This window comes from Convolutriloba macropyga, chromosome 12 (assembly GCF_964194025.1).
Source record: "Convolutriloba macropyga chromosome 12, txConMacr16.3, whole genome shotgun sequence".
NCBI lineage: Eukaryota > Metazoa > Xenacoelomorpha > Acoela > Convolutidae > Convolutriloba > Convolutriloba macropyga.
In genome coordinates, this window is record NC_134479.1 from 1,755,789 (window position 1) to 1,778,467 (window position 22,679).

Sequence of the window (22,679 nt, forward strand, 5' to 3'; positions counted from 1 at the left end):
AAAAAATGAAAAACAGCTAAAAATTGAACCTTGAAGTGTTTTATTTACTTCAGATTATTAGAAATGCTTCTAAGCGCACCAATAATAGTTTGAATAATTGAAAGAAACCCCTTTTTACTAAAAGTGTTCAAGCTAAAACGGTAAAACTGCTTTGAAAGGACGCACATTATAAAAAAATGTTGCTGGCTTAAAATTTTTTTATATCGACTTTTCTCGCTCTCACAAAAAAACAGATAACAACTTCCTCTTCTCTCTTCTCCACAAGTTTCGCCAACAATTTGATCTGAGCCCTTTGCTTTAACGCAATTATTTTGCTGTTTCAAATATACTTCAACATAATTTCCCATAAAAAGACGCTCCATCAATACATCTACGAGTCGAACAAAACCAGCGCCCCCATGCAATTCAAATTCTTTGAACTGTTAAATTGGGGCCGCGCTAATAGCCGGCTGAGAAAATAAGGGCGATATAATTTATTGCTGCCTCTATTAGCTGCTCTCATATAACCTCATAAAACTCATTCAATTGACCTTATCTTTGAATTAAAGTGAACCAAAATCAATTTCAAAGTGAAAAAGTCATTCTTGAGAGTGAGGTGACTCACGTGTAACCAAAAAGTTAATCATGCGAATGACCAAAAAACACTGAGTGAAAAATGACGTCATGCACGCAGCAGATTTGAAGTGATTGTGCGTCATTTGAACGTCAAAAATCTTGACGGCAAAATTTAGAAACACCAAGAGAAGGCCAATAAAAGCTGCAGCTACCGCTTCGCGGCTATTAATTAAAAAAGATCTGTCTGAAATGCCACTCTTTGAAACTACTTTTTTACTGCTGAAATCAGTGACTGAAATCACCACTCAAATTGGACTTCTTGATTTCATCACCCTTTATCAAATTTGAAACTTCAGACAATCTCCTGTTTCATAATGAGGGATACAATGGCTAGTATCAAAACCCATAAGCATCAAGAGTGCAACTAAGATATTTAAGAACAAAGTTCAAGTAGCGGCTATATGAAATTGGGCTTTAAATGTTTATCCCGCTTCTGTTCTTGACTTCCTTTCTATAAGTCAGCTCATACTAGATTGCGTTGCTGAACAACTGCTGATTAAAAGCGCTTAAGAATAAGCGATAACAACTGACTAAACGTCGGAATAATTGCTCTCGAACGACTAATGGGAGCTCTAATAAATTGCATCCTGCTTCAGCCGGAGGGGGGCAATGATATTAAGAAGTTCAATAAAGGGCTTCAAATAACCACAGAGATTAATATATACCACTATTAAGAGTTAAAGTGAAAAATGGCACCAGTTTTGGTGCACTTTTCATTTGACTTTGAGTATTCAATTGCCGTCAATTGAGTTCAGCTGCTTGAAACTGTGATTGAGAAGGAATTCTAGATCACGCAAAAAGTCAAAGGCGCAAAGTCACTCGAAAAGTCAAAACGGTCAAGCAAGAACTTTGCATTAAAGAAGACACACACATTTACAATAATTGCTTCTCTACGAGAGCAATTAAAAACTAGCCTATAGGGAAAAAATTTGTACACAAAATATTAAACAAGCATGATTTACGGTAAATTTGTAATCGGCGAAGAAAAACCAACAGACTCCGCAATCAACTTGAAGTAATTTCCACCTTACTCAACCACTACCTGATAAATTATTAGGTTCATTACAGCATTCAACAACAGAGGAAACAAATTATCAGGTTTAAGGCAATTATGAAAAAAATTTTCTTGGGAACTTTTTAATAGATTCTCTGATAAGATTTAATTGTGCTGAACAAAAGAATTTAAACTGATGAGAAAAAATAACTAACGGTACATCTCGAAACCGGGCAAAACGAAAAGAAAGTAAGATCAATATTCTGTAAAATAACCAGCCCAAAATCTGTTTTCAAAACACCTTATTTATTTTATAGTACCCTGTACCATCAAACTTTTAATTGCTTTCACTTAGTAACAAAAAATACTACAAAACCTAAATAAACAAGTGAGCATAGAAAATATTTTGAAAGTTAGAAAGACTTAAGAGATAGGCAAAACTTCAAAAAGAAAAAAATGTCTATAAAAAGCCCATTTTCTTCTGCTAAAACAAACTTAAATTATTATTAACTAAATCAATGACCACAGACAACGACATAAATACTGATTTCATATAAAAATTACCCAAGACATAAAAAAAGCCGAAAAAAAGTACAAGAAAACAAAAAGCCCCAAACAGGTCAAAAGCGGCGAGCTCACAAACATAGCCAGCAGATCGCCGGAATAGCAGCGAAAGAATAGACTTGCGTGCCGCCTATTAGAAATAGAAACAGATACAGGTCTAAATTTAAAAAATCGACACCGCTCAAAAAGCTAGGTAAAAAAATTCAGCAATAAATTAATGAAGCTTGTTAAAATTCATTCTGCAGAAGCCTTTTATTAGGGACCTTTACTGCACATATAAGTTCCTTTGACCTTAAACTAATTCAAACTAAACTTAAGTGCAAAAGTCATTTTATTGATTGAGGTAAGTCACATATGACCAAATTCTAATCACGCAAGTGATCTTAAAACCTTTGCAAGTGAGAGAATGAGAAATGACGTCACGCACGCAAACGCCGTTAGTGAGAGGAAGAAGTCGTTCAGAAAATTTGACTTTTTCAGCTTTGCTGTGTGAACAAATGTAATACGAAAAAGAGCGTCTGACGACGAAACAAAAGACATAGCCGGAAGAATTCCGGAAGCAACTCAAGACTTCACAAGAAAACGTAATTGCAATTGAAGCCATTGCCTTTTGTATTAATCCATTAACTCATTACCTCCCCAAGTCTGATCTAAAAAATGGTGGAACTTTAACCACGGTCACCAAGAGAAACAAAATGCAGCAAAATTTTTTATTGAAAACGTTTCGTAACGTTAAAAAATCCGAAATAATAAGGATGGTCAAAATACTGATAGGCTGAAAAAGCTCATAGGGCTACGAATTGCTCTAAAAAATTCATGATTCTAATCTCGAAAAGATCAAGAAAGCAAACGGCAGATAATGATCTTAGAAACTAAATTAATTTTCCAAAAGAGTGCTCAAATTAAGGAAAGAAACATCTACTACAAAAAGATTTCTAATCACTGCAATTAAGACAAAAACAACACAAAGCTCTTCCCCGTTGTATATATGCTCGAGAACATGATTTCATTTATTCAAAAACAAAATTGATCATAGAAAAGAGAAAACAACAGAATAAAATTCAAATGCAAAGAGTCGTTTAGAAACAATAGCAAGGCCGGAAGAAAATATCGAAAAATACTAAGTGGAAATTTTAGAGAAGGCTTTCTAGCAAACTCTCAGTACTGCCACATGTTGAATGAAACCAATTGCAAACCAAAGAAATGGCGAAAACCTAATAAAAAGCTGAAATCATGCAATTTTCTAGAAACTGAGAAACTCAATAATAAAACAAATATATTTGTAGGTGCCATGACAAAGCTAAAATGATACAAACAATAATGTGAAGAATATAGACATAATGTAAGGAACACCGTAACAAAAGACAATCTTGATTTTTGAAAATTAAAAATCAAATTAAAAAATAAAAACGAATCACTTCCATTGTTCAGCATTCGAGACATAGAAACGACAACGAGTCATCGGAGACAAAAATCCATTTTCCTGAACATAACAAAAAAGAAAAAGCAGAATTCAAACATATGAAAAATGGAAACATTTTGCAAAAAAAGTCAAAAAACTTTTAAGACCACATTTATGAAAAAAATTTTAACTGTTTTTCAAAAACTTAAGGCCCAAAACCAATGAATTCTTACTGAAACAAAATTAAAGTCCCTCATGTTGCACAAAAAGATTATTTCTAGTAATTAAAACCAAAATACAAACAAAAAACTGATACAATTGGAAAAAGTACTACCAAAATCGGATTAGCATAAGTACAATTCTATAAAACACAATTACATCGAGGTAAAAATAGGCGTTGAGTATATGAATATCAAAGGGGAGTTGCCATATTTACTGATTTTTGACAAAAAAGACAGCTGAAAGATCCAAAAATGAAAAAATTAATTAAAAAAAAAGGCAAAAGTTAACTAAAAAATCAAGAAATATGTGCCAATTTAGAACTTCAAAAGCATTTTCAGGACTTGAAACACTGTGTCATCAATTTCGCAGTTTTACATTTCAATATAGCATCGAATAAAAAAAATTCTACAGAAACAAATTATAAGCAAAAAACTAGGCCACTTCGACGAAAAAAATGCTAAAAACGGCCATTCAGTCAGAAACTCCTTTTCAAAGTCAAACATACCCGGCAAATTGTCGGAAAATAGCCGCCGTTGATTCCGATAAGCATGATTGGGATTGAACGAATAGAAGACATTGAAAAAAAAATTTTGTAGAAAATCAATTTTAAGTCCGATTTATTTTGATGGCATTTCGTAGTTCAACATATTTCTGTTTCTTAGAGAGAGGCTACTATCAATACCAATAAGCATAAGAGATGGTGCCCAAGACTTATAGGAACGACGTTCAAATAGCGGGCATCTAAAATTGGCCCTATGGATTTATCCCGTTTCTATTTCTGACTTCAATTTTTTATACTGACTCTGTTCATTTTGAATTGCTTTGCTGAGCAACTGATGTTCAAATTCACTTTTAGCAGAATGAGAGAAGAGAGAAACGAGCCTAGAGAAGTCAAAAAGATTTCACGCAAAATGTCGAAAAAGCGGCAAAATGGTAAAGCGAAAAAAAGTTTGACGAAGTAAAAAAAATAGGAGCGCTATAATAGCCGGCTGAGAAGATGAGGGCGGCTATTAAAAAGTCATTCAGTAAACGCAGCGCATGATCAAAAAATTTCTCTCGCTCAGAAAAAATTAGTTTACACGGCAATTTTACTCACTTTCGCATTTAGGTCAAAACAGCGTCTGAGCGAATAGTACTTACGGTAAAAAAAAAACCAAAAGAAAACAAATAATCCTCTTCGAGTCGTAAAAAAACCAAGAGCACCGCAATATAGCTCCGCTCAGCTTACAGCTCCGCAGCTATAAAAACAGCTCAAGATTGCATATAAAACTCTGATATATGCTTGAGATAGTCGAATATGGTCTAATCGTAAAGTTCCTTGTTAATACGCTTTAGACAAACCACTTCACCCCAAAAATTAAGTTAAAACTGCTTCGAAAAAGCAGCGCGTGATAAAAAAATGTCACTCATTTAGGGAAATTTTCTTCACAACTACTTTTCTCGCTTTCTCTCTCAAAAACGCGGCATGAACAAAAAATCGCTGTCTTCTTTCTGCTCTTCAATTGGATAACTTCAAAAAATTATCGATAAAAAAGCACTATACCAATGCTCCTCTTCGCGTCGTAAAAATTAGGGCCACTATAAAGACGGCTGAGAAGATGAGGGTAGCTATTAATAAAGACTTTGCTCAACTTCGTTTCGCGGCCCCTAAAACATTTTACATTTTAGTCATCACACAAAAATCGAACAGCGCATTCCAATGTTTATATGGGTGGGTTATGTAGGGTGTGATGTGTAAATGAGGTAGTGGTATTGGTGGTACCTGTAGTAGTGTTGGATCCGTCCACATTGTATGTGATGTGGACAGTGAAGTTGCCAGAGTTGAGGTCCTCCATCCGTAACACATTCATGCGCCCCACTCTCTGTCCAAAGGCGTTGAAGGTCACGTTTGCATTGGTTGCGAACTTGGGGTCATGGAAGGTCTTCTTCTTCACATAGGGGAACAGTTGGCCATACATATTAAGCTCCGATCCATTCTTCAGATCCTTCGTTACTGACTGGTTCATCGCTTCCATGAGGAGTTTGATACCGTCGTGTGTTGCAGCCACGTACTGCAGATGTGCTGGTTTCTCTGGCAAAGAACAGTTTGCGAACGTACTTGCTTTGCAAGCTGCCGCGAACTCGTCTCGCAGACTCTCGTAGCGTGCTACGTCTCCCGCAAACAGATTCTCTTGTCTGAAAATGAGCACATGTCTGAAGATGGTCTTCAGTTTCTGGTTCACAGGATGGTTCTCACTCAAATTCGGATCTCGCCAAGGCTGGTTCTCAATATTTCCTCCAATCATGTAGTTGTTGTCCAAGTACATAATGACGTACTCTTCGATGTTGAACTTCTTCTCAACAAAAACTGTGTATAGAAATTGGCGCAGAAACTCTGGCTGCAAACCAACAACTAGGACTCTAGTCCAGGTACTGAAGGCCAGATTCTGCTCATCAAGGGGTCCTAGTCTTTCAGTCAGGTTTTTCTCTATGACATGCGGAAGTCCAACTTGATAGGCTTCGACTCCCGTCTCAACGACCAGTTTCCAGTCGTGGACAAAGGACCAAATGGTGGCGAGGTTGAGGTCGTCCCTCTTGTTGGAGGAGTGGTCATTTCTGTACACAGTTGCGATGTCCATCTTCCACCCAAAGTAGGCGAATGTCTGGTTGACGGCGTAGAACATGTCTGGTCTGTTGAGGTCTTCCTCTGTGGATGAAGAGGAGTCCGAGTCCTCATCTGTGCTCGTGTCTCTCTTGTACTTCTTCAAATAGGCGTATGGGGGCATCAGGCGAACAGTGACCGGGTCAGCATTGGCGGTGCTGTGACATCCCACTGTCATTGAGTTGAGACCGTAGTGGCCAGACAAGGACGTCACCTAGAGGCATCAAGTCATGCTATCAAAGAGCAAAGTTGCAAAATTTGAGTAGAGCTGTCAGGCTAAAATTGGGCAAGAGTTCCATCAAAAATGGTTACGGGCTCAATAAATCATCTATAGTGAAGTATAAAGAGAACAAAAGTAGTAGTCTCTTGTCAGCAACTTCACATCATATCATAATCCACTTTGTAGACTTGTAAAACAAAGTCCACATCTCTTTGTAGTGTGACTTACGGCTAGCTATATTATTGCAATGAATTTGTTGAAGTAAAGTTTCTCGCTGAATTAACTAACTACTTAGTAGCATAGCTTTTTGTCACGTAAATTATTCTTTTCGCGGTTACTATTGTGCTTGGACTGAGCGGTTTCACTTTTTTCTTCGGAGCAGGGTCGACAGCTATAAAGTTTTAAAGTTTTCTATTCGAAGAAAATATTTCAATCTAAGACTGAATTTTCTGACTGCTGATCTTTAACATTTGAGTAATCATTGTACAAATACCTCAAGATATACAGAACTTCTGGCGCGTGCCGGACAAAACAAGAGCATAGAAAAGTGTAAAATGTAAATATGAATACCGGTTAGCAATATCACAAATTCCTGCGTTATGGGTAAATCCAATAACGAAAGATAACTAAGTGGTTTTTATAGCAAATATACTTGAGAAAGTTTACAGGATATTGATAAAGTAAATATATATTTTCTCATCTTAATCAGGCAGAAAAGTCAACTCTGTATATGGCCTTGAAATTATAGCAAATATAGCATTAAATAAGACGATGAGGGGAAAAATATCATTATTATAGGGAACGTTCTTTAGGACGTTACACTCCTGCATTACGTTGCTTTAAAACCCTAAATAAATTCGGGGATTATCATATGGAAAAGTGTCCTTATATGATATGGAAAACTAGAGTCTACTGTCTTAAGGGGTATTTTTCCATCAGAGAATTTCATACAGTTTGCTGTAAATCGCTGGAAGAATTTAGTTTTGCGATGAAGGTACATAACCAAAATGTGAAGGAGAATGTTCCAATGAAGACTGTAATGGTCAGAGTTGGGTAGAGCTTTATTGGAGTATATGACTCTAATTTGTCAACCAGAGACGGCTTGAGGAGTTGCATTTTGTGGACTAAATGAGCTGCTATTTTCTCTAAATCGGCTTGTTTACGAGCATCAGTTGTACTGATCACTTCTACTCTCAATTGTCGAAATAATTCAATATTAGGATCAGTCTTCGACGTAAAGTAAGGGAGTTTATCAATTTCAGGTAGCGGTGAGATTAAGTGTTGAAGAGGGTCAGCAAATTTAACATCGATTCGAGTGGCTGGAATTGTTTCGCAACTCGAGAGGTCCGGTCGGATTTTAATGTTTTTGCTGATCAATTGGATTCCACATTGGAGAGTTATTATAAAAAGTTGGCATCCTTCCTTCTTTTCGCTTGTTGGCAACGAGGCATCGTTCTAATTGCATTCTCTCCAATAAATGATTTTGCGCTCATGATTAGCCAGATCCCGTAACCGAGATTTCTGGCAGTTTCAGGCGTTGGGAGCAAAACTTTTTCTGTTTGTCATACTGATAGTGCAACAATTGGGGTGTGGAAACCGAGTGTTGCCAAGCAAGACGACTGTGCTAGGTGAGTCTCCATAGTTTCGTGACATATACGATGAGTTGAAGATCATAGACAGTTATCAAGTTGTTGTATCAGCATAGTCGTTTCCATGGAAAACTGCAAAACTGCCAAGTATGGGCCTTCGATGATCCATTGTAGGGCTTCCTTGGGATCCTGTTGTGGCATTGGTATGACTTGAGCACTGTAGACATGGAATTACGTTTGACGGGATGCAAGGGGAATTGATAAAATTAAAAGTAGTCCTTGTTCGACAGTGGCGATTTCTTAAACAGGTTTGGCATCATAGTACGACCTAAGATCCTTCATAGGTATTGCCAATGACAAACAATCAATTGAATGTCTCTGGCTATCATGAACTGAATCTAAGACTGCTAATAATGATTCACGGGGCACTAATGACATTGGTAATCGTTTATCCAAAAGGATGGGTATGGAATTTAACAAATGTATACTATAGGCATATAACACTGAACGGTAACTTTTGGTTGATGTCTGCATATAAAATTAATAACAATGAGACTGCAGTGTCGAAAATAAAGTTTAATTGTTGATTTGAGACGAGCATTTGTGTACAATATTGAAGAAGATGGAAATTATTCTCCTGAATATGGAATTGATCTTGTACTACTTTCCAGGTTTAATTTTGATTAACGTGCATTTCCTGCTGGGTTTCGGAGACTAAATATTTCATTTGAGATAACGAAGAATTTTTCATTGCTCTCTGACTCAGCCTCGAGTACATAATCGGCAAGATCGGATGCGTAATCGTAATGTCGTGCAATTTTTCTGCATTTTTGCGTCCGTAATTGCGGCGTTTTCCAAATAATTTAGTTAATCCGCATCCTTCCGAAATAGCCATTGAAACTCCTAGGGATCCAAAGAGTGCTATTCCAGCAACTGCGGCGGCCACTGCTACTGATGCTGCACGTTTTTGTCTGCTTGTCCAGTTTCTTTTCAGGACTTCACAAATTTGCGGTAACGTTGCGCATATGTTTCACTTCGTTTTCTGCTGCGTTTGTTTCATGAGTGATTTTTGAGAGCATCCAAGCTAAGTTGAAAGGTCTATTAGATGACTTAAATGGTTGAAAAATTAAATGGGCATATAGTTGACGGTTGTGTCCATATGTTGCTAGTTTTTCCAGCATATCTTCAATTTGTTTTTTCATAACGAAATCGTAATGCGGGAAGGTAACTAAGAAATCGACGTTAATAAACTGGAAGCAAAAACTGCAATTCCATGAGAAAAAGAATTCTTTTATTAAGTGCTTCATATTTGGTCGGCGACTCTTTGTTAATAATTTCAGAAACTAAGAAAATAGAAAGAACTGAAATTGGTGTTTTCATCGTGAGAAGTAAGGAGTTCAATAGAGACCAACTGTGTTGTTCGACTAGCTTTTGCCTCAATTGTTGACATTACCATACTAGTTGATGTTCATTTTGTGGTAAATACTTGCGCTAGCATTTTATAAGTTGATTTCCAATTTCGGTAATGTTGATGTACGATTTGTAAATAAACATAGTTTCTCTCAGCTGCACGGGTCCAGGCAGCGCTCAACCTGCGCCAGGGGGCAAGAAATTAGGTTCTCACGGCACCATTTTGCAGCAACACTGATCGAAGTTGCGCCACTTGCGGCTAATAATGCTAAACAAGTAGGGTCATTTTTTCCGAGTTTTTCAGATCTACAAAATGTGTTTCAACGTGGTTGTGTTGAATTCATTTTTATCATGTTGCCCTAACGGAACCTTCAATTTTAAAGAAAAAAATTCAGACTTTGCTCAGCTTTTGATGGGCTTGGCATTCATTCTGATTTCCATCTCCATGTGTATTTTGTGCGGGCTGAAATACAGTAAAAGAATTAATGAATGGTTCAAAAAAATTGCAGATTTTGTCTTGCGTTTGAAAAATTATCTTCCCCGCTCAATCTAATCCTCAACAAAATGTGCATTGTTCAGTTGATTTAGTGATGTTCATATAGCTGCGTTTGTGTTTAGCATGTGTTTGGCGTTAAGTCGCGTAGCTCTGTGCAAAACATCAATGTGTTGTTGAGTTTGTCATTTGCTCAAAATGCTCGATACTTTGAGACTGAAGAAATTGTTACATTACTTGTAGTTTTATTTAGGGCCGGCTGTCTCTAAGCTTAATTATGTTACCAAGTACACTTGTGTACTCAGATGTGTAGTAGTAGTAGTAGTGAGCTGGTACTAATTCTTGGTAGTAGTGAGCTGAAGAAATCTTTGCTATTCAGTCATCCAAAGCCCTATAACATTTGCTTATTGTTAACCTCGAGAGTAGGAAGAAACAGAAGAACGTTTTATTATTTTATTAATAAACAGAACATTTATCTTATCATATAGGCGGAGCAGGGGATCTTATAATACAGCCAGCCTTTGCCGTTCATTCCGTAAATACTGAAGCGTTTAAGATCAGTGATAAATTGCAGTGGTCATTAGTTACTGGATATGAGGGCATTGATAGCAGTGTAAAAGGACAAGGCAGAAAACTTTTCAATCATTTTGCATATGGTTTTGATCGTGTTAAGTTTGTAGAAGAGTTAAGCGAGCGTGGCCATAATTATCTAACACGCTTGTTGAAAATCCACGACTATCGTACAGCGGCTAATGAATGTAAGGAATCAAATGGAACCAGTTGAAAATCGTTTCACACAGCCAGCAGTACAAGCACGCATGCAACTGTTCTTTTCCGTGCTGGCTTTGATGTTGGTCTTTGCTATCGATCTGCCCCGAAAAGGAAGACCTCGGCTAAGTTAGCTAAAATAGATAATATTCGATCGAAGCAAAAGACCAAGCGTGAGCTAGTGAACAGACTAACAAACAATACTGACAATGAATTGGCTGAGCGGCGTAAATTGGCGGTTGTCATGGAGGACATCAACGAAACTGCTCCCCGTAAATTTAAAGAAGTGAATTCATTTGTTTTATTAGCACGCCTTTGTTGTTTTATTCGATTTAACATTATCAAACAGTAGGGCTGCAAAACTCCTGTTTGTTTAAGACCCGGTACTGGCTAAAAATTGTGTATCTGTAGCAATCGTGGAGGCTCTAATTGTGACGGATTTAGTTAAATCAAATTTCTCGCCTCAATCTGATTTTTGATTACAGCAATGGATTGACCACAGTTAAGTATTTTCTTGAAGATTTAGCAAAAAATCAAAAAACCATTCGTTAGCATGTACTTTGGTCTCAGCGTGAACGAAGTTTGCGAGCTCTTACTGTAAAATTGCAAACACAGTGAGTTAAACAAACTTGCGCAACTAATTTTAATTTATTCGCGTGTTTGATTTTTCCCTTTAAATTTTCCAATTTCTTCACTTTCAAACCCTTTTTTTCCAGCGGCCCCTATTATTTTGTTTTAAGTATTACACATTGAGTCGAGAACTGTAAACTGTGACCAGCAGAGTTTTATTATCACTCACATTTCACTCAAACTGCCCATTCTTTCGGCGCGTTTGATCTCAGTTTGAAGGTAAGAACTTTATTTACATGTCCGTTATCCGTATTCTAATTCAACTATGTATTCCTACAATCAATTTCGCTCGGCTACGACACTTCTTTAGTGAAACTTTGCGTCTTCATCAAGATGTTTGCTTTCAAAATTTTAAGCTACTTCTGACTATTAAAATTGGGCAATCAGACTGTATAAAACTTCGAAGGAGTTTTTGATTTGGCCATTTTTTGTTTAAATCATTAGTACGGAAGCCAATCTCAATAGAATGGTGGTATAGTTAGCTTCTCTCAAAGTACTTTTTTTGATTTGTATGCGTTTTTGATTTTTTGGCCAATTTTCAGGGGTCTCAATTCCAAAATTATGTCTGCAGTACATTTAACCAGATGGTCTCAGACTCGTTCCTAGAGGACATGGGTCCTTGTTTGTATTGGTGGGGGTCTCGGAAAACGAGCCCGGGAATCTGGGGGCTTTTTCGTGCTCTAACTTAGCCATTTTTGAGGGTCAGTTTTGCGTATTCAATTTTTGAACATTCTCTCGAAAGTTCATTTTTCTCCGATTGAAGTAAATACCCTCAGCTTTGGCTTTTCAGCATCATTGACAACATAAGTGGAGGCTATGGATGTACTTTTTTGTCTAAGGTTAGTTTTTGTTGAGGAGATTTGAGATAAACGATGTAAAAATTTTACGTTCCTCAGTTAATTTCTGACTTTTGGCGCTCTTTTCGGCTCCCTTGGACTAGAAAATGCGCATCAAATCGTTAGTTGGCCACTTCACATTGTTAGTTAGTGGCCGTGTTATAGTTGTATAGAGGTACTTTTATGGGGACATCCGAAAAAACTTCAATAATCTGTCGTAAAAAACGATAGCGAAAGTTGACCGAGACCATATCGGAGTTTTGGTGAACTTATCGAGCGTATGTTGTGCTTTAAGATAAAAAATCGTAGTGTGTGAAGAGCAACTGAGAAGGTATAATAGGTAGGCTCATCATAATAAGTTTCTTTCGTGACCAGGTTGAAGATATATCGATTTATAGTCGTATCATGAAATAAAACAACCTATTGGCGGTTTTAGCACGAATTCCAGACTTTGTAGTATTTCGGGGTAAAGATTAACAAAATGCCGAGCAAGACATTTACCCATCTTCATATCACTTGATATACAATGTGGGCAAAAAAACCTGGTGTCAAGGAGCTCTATGATAGAAAATTTGTGCTCTGCTTTCTCCAATCTCAATTAAGTTTATGTTTGAGGCCGTTTGTTTGTCTTTTGACTGGCTTCGAGTCACTTGCTGTTACCGTCTACTGGTCCACTATGAACACTGTCTTTCAACGCCGGATCTTTCAACGTACTTGGTCCAGTTTTGTCTCTCCAGTTTGGTCTCTTCCTGATCGCCGTCACGACTCTCCAATTATTTGATGATTCTGTTCTTTCGTTAAAATAGACGACTGATTTGGGGATGCTGGCATCCGTGCGTTTGTGAACGTGAGCCGTAGCGTGCTACAGGTTCCCGTGAGTCAAATGTTCTGACTCCTCGCATGCTTCAAAGTTGACTCTATTTTGATTGTTCGAGTACTTGTTCCCGGTTGTTGTTCTGCGTTTTTTGTCATTTGCTATGCTTCTCTGGGGCTCAACCACTCCAGCGGATTTCTCGGCGAATTCACCGGTGAGGATGTTCCATTGGCGGTATTATGGTATTGGCGGTATTAGGGCACTATTGGTGGTACAGGGGCTACCAATGGCATTACAGCGGTACCATTTAGAGGAAGAGTAACACCGAGGCGTATTTGAGAAGGTTGAACTGTTACATTCTTTGAAAATGCGATAATTTGCTCTTGAGCTAAAAAAAATTTGGGTATACTCATCAAGTATTTCTGGCTCATTTCTAGTTGTTTTTCTTGAAGGGTCCACCTCAAATTTAGCAGGATCAAATCACTTTATGTCCTCTGGTGGCTCTGTCAAATTAATAGGACGTAACCTTATCCGATGAACACATTGAGTATAATTTTTCCCTGTTTTTCTTATGTAATTTGAATTTGTACTAGTTACTAATGTAATTAGGTACTAAGCCATAAGAATAAAGCAATCGCTGTGAAAAAGCAGTGCAAATGCTTACTTGATCGTGAAAAAACCAGTATGTCACATTTATAATGAGACTGTTCCGACCAATTTAAATAGTCTGAAACTTCATTTGTTTTCATTCAGATTTCAAATATAAAACGTGAAAACAAATCTTGAAAAAATGCAGCGCCTCAACACCATTTCGGTTAAACCGTTTTTTCGGTTGCTTAAAAGAATAGTATCCCAATATAACTATGCTCAGCCTATAGACTTGCATCGATAAAAACCAGTAGTTAGGTTTGACAATTGATTTCACGAAACACTGCCCATTCATTGTTTTTCACCAATTAATTTTTGAGAAAAGGAATTCTCGCAGTACAAAGCTTTATTGCAGGCATATCAGTGCTGAAATAATACTGCAGAGTAAAAGGAAACTTCGTAATTATGTATTTAAGTTTAAATTTGTAGTTTAAAGTTTATAAGTGTCTAAATTCAGCATTATACTAAATTCGTAAAATTATAAAAACTCACCAAATGAGAATTTCTCTAAAAAATACAAGTACTGTTTCTAATTTTCAAATGAACAAAACCTCAAGAAATGACTAAAAAGACAATGGGCCAAAAAGTGTCTCAACGTCTTTCCGAAAATTAAAATTTACTGAACGTCATCTAAAGAAATGAAATCCAGACGCCGAGATGCGATGCGATGAATCGAAACAAGGCAAAACGAGTAATTAAAAATGAGATATTAATGTAGCCAACAAATTGCCGGAAAATAAACATCCTTGAACCCCTTGACGCATATCGAGATTGAAACAATGAAGAAAAAAACAGCCGGCAGATTGCCGGAAAATAGCCGCAATAGACGCTTGTGGCCTACCATAAATTGAAACAACTAAAAAATAAGATAGACAGATCGACCAACAGCTTTTTAATAGACCACTAGACTTTTTGGGTTAGATTCGGATTGTCATTTTTATGAGACACATTTGCTCTACAAGGAAACAGCCCTAATGGAGCTTTTCCAGAATTAATACTCGATATTAAAACTCAAGACTCTAATACTCAGGAATTTGGGCATATAAGTTTGGCACTCTTAGATGCACACTATTGACCTTTAATTAGTAAATGTTCCTAAAATTTAAAGTTCCATAAGTGAGTTCAGAAGTCATTTTTTTGAGTGAGGTAAGTCACGCAATTGAGTTAAGAGCAGAAATGACGGCACGAACGCAATTTTTAACTGCAACGCAGTAGAACTCACCGAAGTTATTGAAAAAGTCAATTCCAAGAAGTCAGGGTAAGACGAAACAAAAATCTGTTTGACGAAGTAAAAAAAACTAGGAGCGCAATAATAGCCGCCTGGAATTGCTGATGCGGCTATTAAAAACGTCATAAAAATTGTTTCATTTATTCAAGTAGTAACTGGCATTCATAAAATTCAAATTCCTCCCCTCCGCAATCAAACCCCGTTAAATAGTTATACAAGAGCGACGGATTGTGCAAAAACAACCCATAAATAACAAAACCCAACAAAACAGGCAGAAAACATCAAAAACAAAATAGGCCAAAACCTGAAACAATTTTATCAAATTTTTAACAAAAATAATCGAAAACACAAGCAAATAAAAAGTTCCCGAAAGCCACTGGAAAACAAAATTTGACAAACGTTCCACGAATACAGTAAACATTTGAATAAGGATACAAAAACTGCTAAAAAGTGTCTAAAACATCAAACTGACAAAAAATGGACTAAAAATTGTATCTTAAACTCTATTTGCTTCGAATGGTTAATGGCGCTCCCAGAGGTACAGTTACTTGTTGATATAATTGAGAAAAACTATTTAGGCCGAAAAACTACAATTAGCTGCGAACCAATAGACTTGCGTGCCGTATAATATATATATAGAAACAGATACAGAAAAAGTAATTGACGCCACTCAAAAAGCTATGTAGAAAACATACAGAGATAAATTAACAAAGCTGGTAAAATTACAATCAAGCCTTAAAGTGTAGAAGTCATTTTATTGAGTGAGGTAAGTCACGTACGATCAAAATCTAATCACGCAATGATCTAAAAAAACGTTGGTTAGGGGGAGTGAGAAATGATGTCACGCGCACAAATAGCGTTAGTGAGAGGACGAAGTCTTTTAGAGAATTTGACTTTTTGGACTTTGCTGTGTGAACAAAAGTAAAACGAAAAATGAGGGTCAGACGACGAAACAAAAAAAAACACGAAAACCGCAATTTAGCTTCGCAACTTCATCAAAAAATTCGCACGAGATCAAAAAATCGCTCGCTTGGCAATTACTTTTTTTGTTTTCGCGCGCTCTCTCTCTCTCTCTCAACAACTGTTGAAAACCACTCTAAATTATCGTTCTGCTTTTTTTCAGCAGATCGATCTGAGCAGTTCTTTCCACGTGCGGCATTTGACTTACTCGAAAACACATCCTGTAATATAGAAGTCATCGATTTTTTTAAAGGACAACTTTTACTCCTTTTCAGTCGTGAAAACAGACAGCGCCCGAATATAACTGAATTTCTTTGAATTGTGTAAGAGAAGGCCTAAATAATATTCCGTGAAAGGTTGGTGGCAGCTATTGATTACTTCCGTTTAAATAGGAGTAGTACTGACCCATGGTAAGAGGGTGGTGCACATGGGTCCGAAGAAGCCATGAATGTCGTTGTCTGAGTAAGTGATGACAGCTGCAATCGAGTTCTTCTTATAATCACAATCAGTGTCCAAGTAGCTGATTTTAAAGTAGAAGTTGGGCAGTAACTCATCCACCAGCTTCTCTATGCTCATCTTCAGTGCCACCAAAGTGGAGTTCAGAGACATCGGAGAGGAGGAATAGTCCGCCTTGTCAGGCGCAAGCACTCCCAACCTGAACTCTGTTTTCCAATTGGCTTCACCTCCAAAAACTTCTCGGCCACCTATGAACTTGTTTGCGGTATCTTTGGCCCCATCTGTATGAGCGAGAGTAATGAGCAAAACTATCGCCGCACACACCATCCGAAAGTTTAACAATGAGCAGTGCATAGTTGTCATTTGTTGACAGATATCTGGAATAACCAACTGGAATTTAACCAATAGTTCTTCTCATCTTCGTCTTCTGTTTTCATGCAGTCAATTCACGAAATGCCAAGTCTAACCTAAACACAAAAGTGTTGATACAATCGACAAAGAATAGTTTTTCAAATACCAAATTTAATTAATTTTTATCAGTTTCAACAGTTTCAATGGCACAGTAGAAATTCGCCCTTGCTGAGTTAGCTTGAAATGCGGCAAACTAATTCTTATCTGCCTTTTGTAATTTTCTCAAATTGAGGTATCTTATTTTAATTGTTCCGAAGAACCCAATTAAAATGCCTGACAGGAATGCTGAAACAGCTTTCAGACTGTCGGAAAATAGCCGCCGTTGACTCAGACCGGGATTGAGACAAAAAAAAGAGACAGAAATTGACGAATTTCCTATCAAAAGTGTTCTAATTTGCTGCGAAGATTCAGTTAGATTCTAAACTAAAACCTAATACAGCTTCTAAATCGAAGGCTATTTAGCGACCAATACCAGCGAGCAATCGCTCTTAAGAAATTTGATAACCTAATGCACAATGACTTAATGACCGGGCTTTATCCGTTTTACCCTATATCTTTTGATTTTGCTCTTTTGACATTGACCGTATTCACTACACTGCATAATTCAATGAGTGGACAAAAAATTAAAACCCATTCAGTAGGAACAGTCAGTGAGGTCAGACAGGAGTCAAACGTGACTGTAAAACGGGACACGTGAATGAAAGGTAAAGCGAATTAATAACATAAACCAAGAATAGCACAAAACCAAGGTTATAACTTTAAATTTACATTTTTGAAGATTAAAAAAAAAACCAATATTTGCAAACCAAAAAATTGAATGATATTATGACCTGCCAATTGCTAAAAGAAGTTATCTTAAAATAGCAAGATGTAGTCTTAAAAATCACCAAAAACACAAAGGAAAAATCGAATCTGCGCATCTTTGAATGGGTACACAATACATCACCTTTTTGCAAATCAAATGACAAAGCAAACAGGATGCCAGCACTAAAGAAATTGGCAAAGGACATTTTCTAAAGTCAAAGACATCAACGTCAGAAAAACGACAACCAAAGTCCTTAAAACAAGTACAAAATACAAGTTGAGTCAAAATTTTCTTCAGCAGTTCTGATGGCTGAAAATAACAATAGAATTATTCACCTAATCATTTCGAAAATATACTGTAACTTCACTTAAGGAAGACATTTACTAAAAGTTGGAACAAATGAAATATCAACTAGAAATTATTGAAAAGAAAGAAAGTCAGAATCAAACAAACGGTTGCTTTGGACTCAATCAACAAATTAAAATTGCATGTCGAAACTAGGCAACTCATGAAACATTTAATTAAGGAAACTAAGTGAGATGAAAACATTAAAAACAACCAGTACTGAATAAATTTCGCAAACACTTTTTTGAGACGAAAATTATAAAGTCACGAAACGCATTTGCTACAAATTGAAAAATTATCAGTCAAATAAATCCCAAATTGAAAGCGCAGAAACCCATAATTAATGCGATTAAAAGATCAGACAGCAATAACTGCGAGAAACGTTAACAGAAACAAAAGTCGCTCAGATTTTCTGAAATTGAACAGCATGCAAGTCAAACATCGCAGAAGCTAAGAACTACAGGAATTACTTCTATTAACTTAAACCTCTGTATCAAGGGATGAGATTTTTCTTTAATCGACTATGATATGAGAAAGCAGAGAGGAAAACAAAAACTTGGAAAAATCTATCTTGAAAACAATTGATAAAGTCAGATAAATCATCGCCTTTGACATGAAAAAATAAAATCGAGAAACATAAACCAAATCAGCAATCAAAGAAACCTTTACTTAATGAGATTGAATGATAGGCAACAAAAAGTACCAAACTCGCACACTTCAAAATTCACTAATAAATTTTGGAAACATAGAGTAAAAATCATTAAAGTCAGTAGATATGAAATCGAAAAATTAATACGATCAATTTATGCCTCACTACTAACAAATGAGACCGGTCAACGCCAATATTTAAGTGTTAAGACCAGAGCAAAAAAACAATAAGGGAAAAATAAAGCCATTAATTTCATTAATTTCATTAATTAAGACAAAGAGTTTCGAAGTCATAAAGTCACACAAATTAAAAAATACTAAAAACATGCCATTGATGAACGTGAAAAAAAATCACAGAGCACGGGAAATCGCCCAAACACTCCACTTTTGTAGTTCGAAAAACTGAAGTCATCGATAAACACAAATTAAACTAAAAAAACATTCAACTCAATATACCATTCAGTTCTAAACAGCAAAAGCAGTAAACAAACTGGAGGATAAAGCAAAACAAGATATCCTCTTGCGTATAAAGTCAAAAACATCTCACAAATTCCGCCTAAAAAATCAATGTTTACATCAGATTGTATGATATCGTCCGCTCAATTTTGCTAAATGACAACCATAAAAAACAATGATACATCAAGAAAAAACCTAGCAAAAAATTTAACAGTCGTTTCCTTTTATAACATGCAGACGTAGCAAACTTCCAATAAAAAACACAAAACAGAATTAGAAACAGTTTTGATGTTATCATTGCGCATTTAAGCGACACCCATAAGAACTCCAAAAAAAAACAAAAACGAGCAAAACTAAAATTCTTATGATCAAAATTAAAATTGCAAATAATTAAAAAATTGCAGGAGGTTACAAGTTCAGCCAATTCTCGAATATCCGTGCATTAATGGAAATTATACAGATTAAAACAGTCTTCACTTTCTTTTAATAAGTAGGCTTATCGGGCATTAGCTTCAAACCCAATGATAGTCTGCTAACTCGAGAACTCCAAAATTCACTAATAAGTTTTTCGTTTAAAACTAATAGCGTCAATATCAGAAAGCTTGATGATATGAACATGAACTATTAATAAGATCAATTTATGCCTCACTACTAATTAATGAGACCTTTCAACACCAATAATCAAAATTTAAGACGACAGGAAAAAACAATAAAGGAAAAATAAAGCCACTAATTTTTAAAGACAAAGTGTTCCGAAGTCATAAAAAGCATTTGAAGCAAATGCAATTAGTCTCAATTCGAATGCAGACGTACCACATGATTATCACTCAATTTAAAATATACTAAAAACATGTCATATTGATGCACGGAAAAAAATTCATAGGGCACCGGAAATCGTTCAAACAATTCACTTTTGTAGTTTAAAAAAAATTACGACCCAAACCAATCGTTTCTCCGTTCCCTTCATACCCCAGCTTGATTAAAATCAGTACCCTAATTTGACTTCTCGATGGAAAGAAATGATCGAAAACAAAGAAAAAAACTCGGATCAAAACAAGAAACCCACCAATAAAATACGAATCAATGATTCAAAAATCTATGAAACATATTTAGAAGACTCTGAAACCCTTTTCCACTCCCTTTTATACTACAGCCTGATTAAAATAAAAACAGTACTCTAATTTGGCTTCTCAATGGCGATAAATAGTCAAAAACAAATAAAGTTAAAACTTAGACCAAAATAGGTACAGCACCAATACAATCCAAATGTCTGAATTGTTAACATAGCCGGCAGATTGTCGGAAGAGCTGCGAAAGAATAGACCTGCGTGCCATATAATAGAGATAGAAACAGAGACAGATCTAAATTGAAAAAAAAATCGACACCGCTCAAAAATTTAGGCTAAAAAACATCAGGAAAGCTTGATGATATGAACTCGAACTATTAATAAGATCAATTTATGCCTCACGACTAATTAATGAGACCTTTCAACGCCAATACTTAAGCTCTAAGACGACATGAAAAAACAATAAAGGAAAAAAAAGCCAATAATTTTTAAAGACAAAGAGTTCCGAAGTCATAAAAAGCAAGTGAAGCAAATGCAATTAGTCTCAATTCGAATGCAGACGTACCACATGGTTATCACTCAATTTAAAATATACTAAAAACATGTCATATTGATGCACGGGAAAAAATTCATAGGGCACCGGATATCGTTCAAACACTCCACTTTTGTAGTTTGAAAAAAAAAATTAAAACCCAAACCCAATCGTTTCTTCGCTCCCTTTTATACTCCGGCTTAATTGAAATCAGTACTCTAATTTGACTTCTCGATGGAAAGAAATGATCGAAAACAAAGAAAAAAAACTCGAACCAAAACAAGAACCCCACCAAAACAATAAGAATCTATGAATCATAAATCTATGAAACATATTTAGAAGACTCTGAAACCCTTATCGACGAGAAGTAAAAGTTAACTGAAGTCACCAATAAACACCAATTAAACTAAAAAAAACATTCAATATACCATTCAGTTTCAAGAAAACCAGTAAACAAACTGGAGGATAAAGCAAAATCAGATATGATCTTGCGGATAGAGTCAAAAAAATCTCATATATTGCGCCTAAAAAATCAATGTTTACATCAGATTGTAGGATATCGTCCGTTCAATTTTGCCAAATGACAACCATAAAAAACAATGATACATCAAGAAAAAATCTAGCAAAAAATTTAACAATCGTTTCTTTTTATAACATACACAGGTAGCAAACTTCCAACAAAAACACAAACCAGAATTAGAAACAGTTTTGATGTTATCATTGAGCATTTAAGCAACACCAATAAGAACTCGAAAACAAAACAAAAACGAGCAAAACTAAAATTCTTATGATCAAAATTAAAATTGCAAATAGTTAAAAAATTGCAAGAAGTTAAAGGTTGTTACTACACGAATATCAGTGCTTTCATGGAAATTATACAAATTAAAACAGCTTTCACTTTATTTTAATAAGGAGGCTTATCAGGCAATAGGCTTATCTTATATAAGTTGCGTTAGCTTCAGATCGAATGGTAGTCTGCTAACTCGCAAGCTCCAAAATTCATTAATTTTTTCGTTTAAAACTATTAGCGTCAATATCAGGAAAGCTTGATGATATGAACTCGAACTAATAAAAAGATCAATTTATGCCTCACTACTAACTAATGAGACCTGTCAACGCCAATACTTAAGTGTTAAGATGACAGAAAAAAAACAATAAGGGAAAAAAAAGCTACTTATTTTTAAAGACAGAGTTTCGATGTCATAAAAAGCATTTGAAGCAAATGCAAATAGTCTCAATTCGAATACAGATTTACCACATGATTATCACTCAATTTAAAAAAATACTAAAAACATGCCATATTGATGCACAGGAAAAAATTCACAGAGCACCGAAATCGTTCAAACACTCCACTTTTGTAGTTTTAAAAAAATTAAGAACCAAGCCCAATCGTTTCTCCGCTCCCTTTCATACTCCGGCTTGATTAAAACCAGTACTCTAATTTGACTTCTCGATGGAAAGAATTGATCGAAAACAAAGAAAAAAACTCGAACCAAAACAAGAACCCCAACAAAACAATACGAATCTATGAATCATAAATCTATGGAACATATTCAGAAGACTCTGAAACCCTTATCGACGGGAAGTAAAACTTAAATGAATTCATCGATAAACACCAATCAAAATAACAAACATTCAAATCAAAATACCATTCAGCTTGAAACAGCAAAGGCAGTAAACAAACTGGAGGATAAAGCAAAATAACATATGATCTTGCGTATAAAGTCAAAAATATCTCACAAATTGCGAATAAAAAATCAATCTTTACATCAGATTGTATGATATCGTCCGTTCCAATTTGCCAAATTACACCCATAAAAAAACAATGATACATCAAGAAAAACCTAGCAAAAACTTAACAATCGTTTCTTTTTATAACACGCAGAGGTAGCAAACTTCCAACAAAAAACACAAACGAAAATTAGA

General features: G+C 35.8%; 1 protein-coding gene across 4 annotated transcripts in view; it reads right to left on the reverse strand.

The window, feature by feature from the left end:
• The window catches only part of LOC142350306 (receptor-type guanylate cyclase gcy-28-like), a 182,997-nt gene that overhangs the window by 78,156 nt on the left and 82,162 nt on the right, over positions 1-22,679 (reverse strand). For all 4 annotated transcript variants that reach the window (XM_075402119.1, XM_075402118.1, XM_075402117.1 and 1 more), the window contains 2 exons: positions 16,440-16,957; positions 5,560-6,652 (listed from right to left, as the gene is read on the reverse strand). In XM_075402119.1, the coding sequence (XP_075258234.1) occupies positions 5,560-6,652; positions 16,440-16,853 (1,507 nt within the window). In that variant the 5' untranslated portion in view covers positions 16,854-16,957. The remainder of the gene's footprint in view (positions 1-5,559; positions 6,653-16,439; positions 16,958-22,679) is intronic.